The sequence below is a fragment of the Octopus bimaculoides genome, chromosome 26, assembly GCF_001194135.2.
Source record: "Octopus bimaculoides isolate UCB-OBI-ISO-001 chromosome 26, ASM119413v2, whole genome shotgun sequence".
NCBI lineage: Eukaryota > Metazoa > Mollusca > Cephalopoda > Octopoda > Octopodidae > Octopus > Octopus bimaculoides.
Window position 1 is genome coordinate 22,784,715 of NC_069006.1, and position 11,388 is coordinate 22,796,102.

An 11,388-nucleotide genomic window follows, 5' to 3' on the forward strand; every position below is an offset into this window, starting at 1 on the left:
TATTAGTCACTCCAAGGCCATTATAGCAGACACTTATCCAAATTGTCATGCAGTAGGATGGAACCAGAAACGATGTGGTTGTGAAACGAACTTCTTAATCACACAGCCATTCCTATTATGATCTAAATTAAGCTGGAAATAATTAAGGGTGTTATTTCTAGCAGGTTAAACAACAGTTCTGAGACTCCCTAGTGTGTGTATCTTATGAAATCTATACATTTCTGTATAGTATGACTGAAGAATGCCAGAGTTGTCTCCCGTACTTGGTGTAACTGTTAAACGAACGAATTAATATCTTTTCTTCATTTCTAGATGGCTTTTTCACTGCACTGAATATACTAAGACCGACCTAACAATTGCTTTTCATGCAGAGGACGTCTCTGAGTAATTATCCTTCAACAACCTTGAAGGTAATGTTGACTCTAGTTAGATTTGAACTCACAACGTAAAGCAATAAAACTAAATAATGTTAGGGCATTTAGTCTATCACTTCACTACTTGAGTAATATTTATTTCTAACTTTGACATACAAATATTTGGAGAAAGGGTATAGCTGATTGATTCTGACTTCTCCCCTGCCATTACCAAACTAATCAGTCTCAGAAAGTTGAAATGTCAAGTTTAGGTCTTATCATTATTGCCACTCTGACCCCAGCCTAAATCAGAATTGGAACCCCTTGCTCTTTGGCAAAATTTCATCCACATTTAAATTTAAAGCTATCTGCTGACAAATTCTCTGAAAACCTATAGGGGGGAAAAAATCACTTTAAGCCTTGATAGTAAAAAATAATTTAATATAAGTTACATACTTAATTGAATCTGTAAAATTAAACATTCATTACTTTCTCAGCAGTGATAGGGTCCTGTAGTTTCTGAGGTACTTGGATTCCACCTCAGGTATCCCTTTATTTTACTGTAAATAAACACTGCAGATGAAGAAATATTTCTTGTTTTCGTATTTAAGAGAGAAATATAGACATTTGTGAAGAACCTGCATGCTTTGCTATGGAGTACAGTTCAGAAGTACAACCGCACATAAATATATTTTTATTGGGTAGACGGTGGCATCAGATCCTTTCATATTACATGGAAGAATTGTTTTTATGGAATATCCAGGCTGAAAAAAATAAATTAGACAGAGATTTGATTAGCGATGACAACTACAATTAGAGTTTGTTCTTCCTAACTAGTGACCTATTTATTCCCCAGACTTGCTTCAAACTTAAGTGAATTTCAATTCCTAAGGTCTCAATTCATAAGTATTAGTCATCGATTATAATTCATATTGCCACCTGGTTTGAAACCACCAGTTGGCTTTTAGCTGGAAGAAGGCTATTCTCAGATTTAAAACTCTGCTGAAGATACCAAGTGTCTGAGATCCTGACACTAGGTGTTTGTCCTTCCTCCTATGACTGATCAATACACAAAAAAGAGAGATCATTCATTCTGCAAATGCAATATAGACAAAGCATTCTGTTTCAAATGAACTCTGTTGAAGTCTTTCAAGGAGCAGATAATGATGCTGTTGTTAAATATGGTGGTGTGCTTGGCCTAAGAAATAAAAGTGTAGGTGTAAATATTGTAAAAAAATATATTCTAAATATTTAGTTTATAATCTGAAATATGTGAAATACTAAGAACAATAACTATTGTCAGATATTTAAGGGATAAAGAGAGATATCTGTAATCACAATAACTTTGTGATGGACTTTGTTGGTGACAATAAATTCATAGGGTAGCTTGTGGCAGAGCTGGGTAAGAGTAGAGTGGCTGTGAAGAATGATGGACCTAACATTTGCTCAGATCATTTAGTTGTAGATAAGTTAACTACTCACTACCAAGTGGGAACACCCCTATTCCTTTCTCTTCCTCACCCTCAGATGAAGGGCAAGGAAACATCTTTAGATTTTCTACTCATAATGTTAAGTAAACTTACCAAACTCTTCTCAAGCGCTCGTAAGAAATATAGAACTTTAAAACAGTGACTGAATCACCACTCACAAAACTAGTACCATTATTACACCCAGCATTCATATTTCTCTTATGAATATGTTTATCTGCAATAAAAATAATCTGAAAATTTCTATTATTTACCTTAGAGCCATGTGGTGGGTTCCAGGTTAATATCACTGTTTTCTTTGAACCAGAATCTAAAGATGCCTGGAAATAGAGCAAAAGATTTCATCATTATTCCCACTACCACAATTACCAAAAGTGGTATCAACACCCTTTACCACCACAACATGCATTTCCTCTTTCTTCTGTCTTTCTGTATGTCTCTCTCACACATACTTTCTCTCTCATGCACATATTCTCTTTCTCACACATACACTCTCTCCTCAAGCACATATTCTCTCCCTTACACATATGCATGTGCACGCACGCACACACACACACACACATTCTCACTCTTTGATACCAACATATTTCCACATGTAAAAGATTATTACTTTGATATTTTACCTTGTGTGGCTCTACGCTGAATCCTTTCGATGTAAAATCACTGGTGACCTCAAAGGAAACCTCTCCTCCCTGTAGGATATATTCATTAATGAGAGTTAAAAAAAAAAAAAACCCAGCAAAATTGCAGAAAATGTGAAAAAGTTAAAAGAAAATTACAAACCTTACAAACAATAGCTATTTATTAAATTCTATCATGGTGAACATTTTGATTTTTTCCTCAATTTCCTATATGACTGAGTGGCAAAGGGGTATATATATATATATAATTTTTAGATACGATGATGATGGCAATAAATGGATGTACCTTTTTTTGGCTTGAAGACGTGGTATTTATGATGCTGCCAAATGAAAGCTCTTTCTTTACAATGCTACATTTATCTTGTTCAAATATACTCTGTAGATTTACAAGAATTGTGTCATCTGAAAAAACAAAATAACAAATCAATAAAACAGTTGCAGAAAAGATACGTTTTGTTTTGTGTGACTACATAGGTTCTCTGCCTGTATTGCTAGTCTTGTTTAGCCCCAGGACTGTCAAAACTGAGTAGATCTTTCACCAAAGGTATTCCAATGGTGAATATCTTGTCCTGTTAGTGAGTATGTAGGACTACATCAACCAATGTAGCCTTCCTTTTTTAAGATAGTAGGGTGATTTCAGGGATGCTTGGGTGTTATTTCTACCAGATGGAGAAGCTTTCATCAGTTGTATCTGGAGTAAGTCAACTTGGTGGAACTCATTCATCTTTAGTATATACCTATGGGAAGTACTGCATTTGTCATTGGCACCAGATCAACTCAAACTGAGTAGACCTTTAGCATCAAATGCAATCAAGCTGTGACTATTCTGCCATTTCAAGATTTGTATACGATGCCCTTTCTGTCCACTCTATGAAAACATGCAAAAGTAACTCACATCCTGAACAAAGGAAACCTACCAGCTACTGGCTTATTGCTTTCATTTCTAACATCTCAGAAGTGATAAAAACAATTATAAACAACCACGTTTCCTTTCACCATTAGTCATTATCCCTCTCTCCCCTCTGTGACTGTCATCATAGTTCTTGTTGAGCCATATCTACTAGAGACTTGCCTTCATATGTTATACATCAGTGACTTTTTGCCTGTGCAAGCTCTGAAGAAAGCAATGTTTGACATGAGAAGCTCATAACTAATGAAACAACTGCAATCGTCTTTCGTCTCTCGGATTGGGAATCTTCTGAGATTGTCCCATCAAAGTATGCATTAACACAGGCTTTTCTGTCTTGCATGCTATCAGTCAAGTATTGGGACTGGTTTAACAGTCTATGCTCCTCTCCCAAAAATCTGAAGTCTTGTCCTATATAAGAAATCATTTACGTAAGTATGTGTGCATGTAGCTACAACTGAAGTGATATATTGGGCAGCTTACCTTGCATTTGTGAAAGTGCTGAAAGGCTGAGAGATTCAATGGCAGGAACTGGTTTATCATGTTCATCAAAGAAAACTGAAGTCCCCTTTCCTTGACCAACAACTTGGAAAGAATGGACACAGTTCTGAAAGAAGAGAAGTTTAAAATTGAAACACAGATAGTCCTGTTCATTTTGTCTCCATTAAGATAAATATATTGACTCTTATTTTCATAAGTACATGGGGAATTGGGAGGAGAGAGAATAAAGTTACCTTTTCAAAAGTGTTTATTTTCACAATATCTGAGAAGGATTTACTCGTGTGGTCAGGTGCAAATGTTATAGTGATCTCTTTGGTACTACCTAAGGGAAAAAGATGTCAGAAAAATAATGCTTTTTTTCTTCCTCTAAAAAGTAGTAACAAACTGGTCAGGTGTTAGCAACAGTGAATGGGACTTTAGCTAGTTACACTGCAACAAACTGATGATCCTTATTCCAACAGACTCTGTTCATGGCCAAAGTTCATTATTCTGTTTTATAAGTCCCATAAATATACATCACTTGAGTTTGACATTAATTTTATCAAGCTCAAAGATGGAACACACAACTGGCCAAGATTGGATTTCAGTTCAGAACATCAAGCAAAATATCTAAATGCTGCTAAGCATTATGTTTGATGCTCTACTCTGTGTGTGTGTGTGTGAGTGTGTGTGTGTTTAAAGATATTAAAGTTTCATGTATTCTATTTATGTTACATATGGTTAAATGAAAACTATGTCTGCATCTGTCATTATTGATATCACTTTTCATCTTAAAGCCAGAGCTAAATAACAGACGTGTTTGCATCTCAAACTGACAACTAAAAAAACCTTTCAAATAAATGAGAAGGCCTCTATGTTGTTACTTGATCTGCAAGAAATAACACCCAAACTTTCCTTCTTATTTTCTGTTTCAAATGACACATTGAATAATGCAGTCTGGAATACTTTGAATTAGAGAAGCGATATTCATAGCTAGAATACTCTTGATCAGGGGTCTCTGCTCAACCAGAACTGGTTTACTGACTCAGACAAAGAGAATAAGAAACACACAATCTTAATAAAAGCAGTAATATAGTAATGGTTTCTCCTTACCAGCTGCAATCTGTCCAGAACTGGGGACCAAGTCAAACACATTCAAGCCATTATAATTCTGTATGCCTACAATAAAGAAACTTATTCATATTTACAGAAATGAGTTCCCAGAGTGAATTAATGCTTGGTTTGGTAACATACTATACTTTTGCTAAGATAAGATGTGATTGGTACTTATTATTTTGACTACAGATAAACAAAAAAAAAAAAAATATTGGACTAAAAGTTTTATAATATTTGAAAAATAAATCTCTGCAGTTATTTAATCATTATTTTCACAAGTTTCAACATTAAGTAGATTAATAATAACTTTACAATATTCAGTTTTATCTTGTGTATGCTCTGTGTATACCTTCGAAGGTAAGAACTTTGCAGGCATTTTTGGACAGTTTATATTCACTAACTTTCAAAGAAGACCAGCGTTAGTTTCCTTATATCTTCCTGTTTACTTTATTAAAAAGGGAGAACAACAACTGATAAAAATAAAACAAACAAAAAAAAAAAAAGCAAAAAATAAATTGAAAGTGTTACCAATGAAAGGTTTTAAAGGTTGGTGTGGAAAATTCTGTCGAAGGGGTTTGTATACGGTGTTAACTGGTTGAATGTTCCATTCAGTATCTTTGGAATATTGATCAGATATACTTGCCAGTTCAATGGTGAAGTCAATACTAATTGGTGAGAGATTCTGGATCTACAAAATATAAACACAATGTCACATTCTGCATATTTGAGCACATTTAGTCTTGCTGTGTGCCGAGTGCACATATAATTCTAGTCTACTCTCATCTTTGTCAGCATAGCAAGCCATTGATTTTAACTTGGGATCTGTCTTTCATCCGATATGATCAGCATTGATGCATCTAATATTAATTCCCAAGTTTATCATTTATTACATCAAACAGGAGGATTTGAAATATAGAAGACACTTGTCCAAGGCACCTAGGTAACAGAAACTATCTACAACCTCAAGAGCTTCCTGGGCATTTGAGAGAGTCTAATTCCTGTGTACCCTTAATGTTTATTAATCCTGCACATCTGCCACATACAAAGACAACTTTATCTGTTAATCTATCTGTGATTCCATTGCACCTCTCATGTGTTCATAGCTTACACTGGGTGCAGCGAATGGAATTACTTTCAACTCCTTTCCTACATACTGTGCAGAGCCATTTACCTGACGGAAAGAGAGCCTTGTCTGTTTCCTTGCTAACTACAGCTTTGGTCTTTGCTAGGTTAACTTTAAGGCCCTTTGATTCCAGGTTTTGTTTCCATGCCTGGAATCTTTTCTCCAATTCTACTACAGATTCTGCAATAAGAGCCAGGTCATCAGCATATAGTAGTTCCCATAGACATCCAGTTTTGAATTCCTCTGTTGTGGCCTGGAGGACTATGATGAATAAGAGTGGACTGAGAACTGAACCCTGGTGAACCCCAACTTGTATGCTAAATTCTGTATTCACATATTCATGACAATGATAATGATAAAGATGATGAGGATGATTTATCTGGCATCACAGAAACATAACTGAAACATAATCTTCAAGGTTTTCCCAGTAGAGAACATAAATTACCGTAAATGTTTTGTTGTAGAATTCTCCAGCATTAATGCAGCCCATATCAAAGATGCTGCCCTCAAATGAGAACTTCAGATTTGGAACAATTCCAACCCCAGTTACCTTGACATACACACATGATAATGCTGACTTGATCTGGAGGACTTCATAAAACTGAAAAAGATAGTTAACGATAGTATGGTAGTTAGAAATTGTCAATGTGAGAAAAGGAAAAGGCTTGACATTTTGGGCTTAGACTTTATCGAAAAATCCCAGCCCTTTCTCCTCTCACAAAGCCATATAGTGTAAAACAAAATTTTAAAAAAAAAATGCTAAGCAGTAATATTATCTGATGTGCAGCATACAGAGACAAGTTAAATTCATTCTAACTTAATTGTTACTTCAGCAACTAAATTCTCATAATGAAACATATATCATACCTCTTCACCAGTGGAAGGAGAGAAGGAAATAATTAATGAATGTATATCATTTGGTTGTAGAGTTGGGAAGGAATTTTTGATCAGAAAGGGTCCATTTGTGTTGAAAACTGATGTGGAGAGCTATCAAACAGATTAAGGACAATAAGATAATACTGAGTCATTGAAAGCAAAATAAAATTAAAGGGTTCCACACATTTTTAACACAACCATGTTAAATGATTTGGCCAACTGAAATAGAAGTTGATATCTTTTATTTAAAAGGACTTCTTCATGGTCCCTGACTGGGAAGAAATTTCTACCCTAAAAGGTTTAACTAAAATTAATGAAAGGCCTGTGAAGAACTATCAAATATTGGCCATCAGTCAGGATGCTGCTGTGAATCATCATGACACAAGCAACTCTTTTTCAAATTTTATATGGCTTCCAGTCCTCCATGTCAGATAACGTTTTCAACAACTTCAATCTTTATGTTCTCCAATGCCAATAACTGTTCAGCAATACATCAAGCTGTTCCTGAAAAAAAAGGACACATGAAAAATCATCAAATTTAGCCCGAATACCCTGTATGCATTCCCACCCTGTATGCATTCCCAACACAGCTTTGTGCAATGAAACACACAACATGGATTCCCAACACACTACTCTACCATGGCACACAGCATGGATGCACAATACACTACTGAAATCACCAATATACATTATGGACTCCATCACCAGCACCACTACCAGCTCTGTGATGTAGAAGGAGAATTACTGCCTTAAAGGATACTTTGATGGTGTCATCTGATATGTTCTGAATGGTCAGAGATTTCATTCTGGACTGTCCAACACAGATGTTCCCAAAGTTCATTTCACTTTTCCCATTATCTGACAATACAATAATGGATGGGCTGATTGTTGTACAGTACACCTCTAGGTAGAGTGTCTCTGATACACTGCAAATAGAGAAACTGTGCAATAAGAGTTTGTACTTCAATAATTTATAAATATTTCAGCACACACACACACACACACACACACACACACACACACACACACACACACATATATATACTGGATCATCCCATAAATAATGCAGTCTTTTTTATACTTCCTTTATTTTTCAAAATTAAGATCAACAAAGTTCTTTTTTAATCTAAAATATACTCTCCCTAATTTTCTACAATGCTCTTCCATCTATCTGGTAGACTTGCAAGGCCCCTCTTTCAAAATTGACTTGTCCATGAGGAAAAATACTCCTCCAGTACTGTGCTGATCTCGTCTACAGAATTCATATTTTTTCCATCCAAATGATTTTGAAGATTGTGGAATAACTGATAATCAGATGGGGCAATTCCTGGCAAATATGGTGGGTGGGACATCGTTTCCCATTCAAACTGCTCCAGCATTTGGGATGTCATCCTCATTGTATGTGGCCGAGCATTATCCTGATTGAAGAATAATTTTCATCTTGAAACCAAAGATGGTCGTTTTTCTTCTAGCAGTCTTATGCAAATTAGACAGACAAGTTTAGCTTTGTTTGAGATTGTATACACTATAAATAACTATATAATTACTTGGTGCACAGATGGGTATTTTTACCCCAGTGAAGGTTGAACAAGATTGAGTCATTTTATTGCCTGGGGTAAAATAAAATATGCAGTCCAGCCCACTTGTCTATTTTTCACAGTGAGACAATATATACACATATATATATCATCATCATCATTGTTTAACGTGATGATGATGATATATATTTATATATGTGTGTGTGTGTGTGTGTGTGTGTGTATATATATATATATATATATATATATATATATATATATGCACACACACACATGCATACATCATTATATGTGTGTGTGTCACATTAAACACACACCCACTCATGATGTGAAGTTGTCAGCATGTTCCATAACAGTGTCCTTAGAATTCCTCGGCAGACATCATCTCTGTGACAGACACTCATCAGTGTGGTGTTGACTTACAGATGCTACTCAAATATAAAACCTACCACCCACTGAAAACAACAACAACAACGACGACATCACCACCTTCATGAAACAACAATTCCATTGGCCTACTTCACCAATAACAGCCATTAAAGCTATAAACTATGCATAATTTGTCCATATGTTAGATGGTTAGTTGTTCTGCTTTCAGATTTCTATATAAATATGTGTGTGTGTGTGTGTAATATATACATATCCATACATGTATTTACATGTATGTCCATATATTTACACACACACACACACATTACAGACACACACAAAGGTTGTTTGCCCCAAATTTCATTTCCTTTAGATTTAACACATTATAAACAATGAAGGGAGCCAGACCAGGCTTCGAGCAAAGGAAGTTTGTCTTAAAGTGCTACTGGGACTTTGAAAATACAGTCAAAATTGCAAAGACAGTTTAGGAGGGAGTTTCAAACAGATCTAACAATGTAACTTCCCATCACTCAAATTAGAGATAAGTTTCAAGCAGATGAAACTGTTCCGAATGTCCACAAGAACATTTTCAAAAGACTATGGTGGACATGGATGAGTCCACAAAGCAAAAAAGGGGGTACTAGGAAGATATTGCATTTTGAAGAGCTGTTATTGGAAAAGTCACATTCCAAAAGTAGTCCATGCTTTCAATGAAGATGATCTGAGGTTTTGGATGTATAATGTGTATGCACACAACTGGGTCTCTTGCCCAACTGGTCCCTGTTAAGCCTTTCCTACCCACTCATCCTCACCCTCACTCTCCTTACTATTACAATATTCTACTGCTGTAATCAAACACGAGCAGAATTACAGAATTCATCCTCTTCTGTGCTACCAGTTGTCAGCCTTACTCCCTAGAACCTCTTCCTTTAATATCCATCTTTTAAATCTTAATGTCAACTCTACCCACTCATATTTTCCACTGATCACCCATCCTGTGCTACCGATTATCTCACCTTCTGCCCTGAAGCACTTCCTATTGGCACCCATAACTCATTCTTAGTAGTGTCCCACATCTATCATCAACAACCTTCCACCTTCGTTTGCCACTCACTACACTCACCCCTATGTACTTCTGACAACTTCCACTACATTTCTGTTTACTAAGACTTGGATGGAACTAAGTTTATAGTCAAAGACATTTCCTCACGATACCATGCTGTGGGATTGAATCCAAAACCTAATGACTGCAAAGCGTCTCAACCACTTGGCCACACATTCACACACAAACACTCTACACATTGAAAGGAATGACACATAAATATCATGCTATCTAAGTAAGGTGGTGTGAAAATTGTTTCGTTGCTTCTGAAACGGTTTCCCCTCCATGCTGACTTCAACACCATGATGCCCCACCCTAATTAAATATTTAGATAACAGTATTTCACCACACAATGTTTTGTTAGTTATCTCAACTTCAAAAGCCTTTCCAGAAGTTCAGTGAGATGTGGTGAAAGAAGAGATGGAGAATAAACAAAGAAAAGTAAACAAAAATATTGAGGCTGAAAAAGATTGAACTTTCTGCTATACACACACAGACACACAACCTAAATCTCTCTCTCTCATATATATATGTATGTATGTATGTATGTATGTATGTATGTATGGATAAATGCTTTGCTCTAAGCATTTTGATATGTATAACTAATGTCCTATTTTAGTTTGCTAAACAAATTTAAGTATCAGATGTTTAATATACTGATAGTCAGGCTGAAATAATATTATTCATCTCTATAATTTCTTACACAATGCTTATTTCTTGCAGTGACATTGACTTTTATCACTGACCATTAATTGTATCAATTTTCATCTTGTAAATTGATTTTCTATTGTTTTGCTGTCAATTTTTATGATTTGAGGTTTTTACGCAAAATTATTTACAGTGAATGGAGAAGTTTCTTGTTTCTTTCTAAAACTCTCTGGTTCTACTCAATATTGTATATATTTCAAACTATACTGAGCCTGACTTTCAGTCTGTGGTTAGTCACTGACAATAGCAGATGCATAATTTAGATTTTTCAGCAAAATTCACAGACTTTAACTGTGATAACTTAATGCCTTGCTATAACCATTTCATTATGTACAAATGCAAAATGGTCTATTTTTGTATATGAGCGCAGGAGTGGCTGTGTGGTAAGTAGCTTGCTTACCAACCATATGGTTCCGGGTTCAATCCCAATGCGTGGCATTTTGGGCAAGTGTCGTCTACTATATCCTCAGGCTGACCAAAGCCTTGTGAGTGGATTTGGTAGATGGAAACTGAAAGAAGCCCGTTGTATATATGTGTGTGTGTGTGTGTTTATGTGCCTGTGTTTGTCCCCCCAACATTAGGAGTTTTTAACTCTTATTTCTTGCAATATTGGTGTTCTGGCATCCTGAGTTACAATTAGTGACAATAAAAATTTTCCTCTCTCTCTCTCTCTCTCTCTCTCTCTCTC

At 35.7% G+C, this 11,388-nt stretch overlaps 1 protein-coding gene across 3 annotated transcripts in view; it reads right to left on the reverse strand.

Annotated features, from left to right (window-relative positions):
* Positions 1–777: 777 nt before the first annotated feature.
* LOC106876520 (cilia- and flagella-associated protein 74) overlaps positions 778–11,388 on the reverse strand; it is a 59,473-nt gene continuing 48,862 nt past the window's right edge. For all 3 annotated transcript variants that reach the window (XM_052976867.1, XM_014925100.2, XM_052976868.1), the window contains 11 exons: positions 7,744–7,909; positions 6,975–7,094; positions 6,553–6,708; positions 5,513–5,672; positions 4,982–5,047; positions 4,123–4,211; positions 3,872–3,995; positions 2,768–2,883; positions 2,464–2,532; positions 2,095–2,160; positions 778–1,117 (listed from right to left, as the gene is read on the reverse strand). In XM_052976867.1, the coding sequence (XP_052832827.1) occupies positions 1,004–1,117; positions 2,095–2,160; positions 2,464–2,532; positions 2,768–2,883; positions 3,872–3,995; positions 4,123–4,211; positions 4,982–5,047; positions 5,513–5,672; positions 6,553–6,708; positions 6,975–7,094; positions 7,744–7,909 (1,246 nt within the window). In that variant the 3' untranslated portion in view covers positions 778–1,003. The remainder of the gene's footprint in view (positions 1,118–2,094; positions 2,161–2,463; positions 2,533–2,767; positions 2,884–3,871; positions 3,996–4,122; positions 4,212–4,981; positions 5,048–5,512; positions 5,673–6,552; positions 6,709–6,974; positions 7,095–7,743; positions 7,910–11,388) is intronic.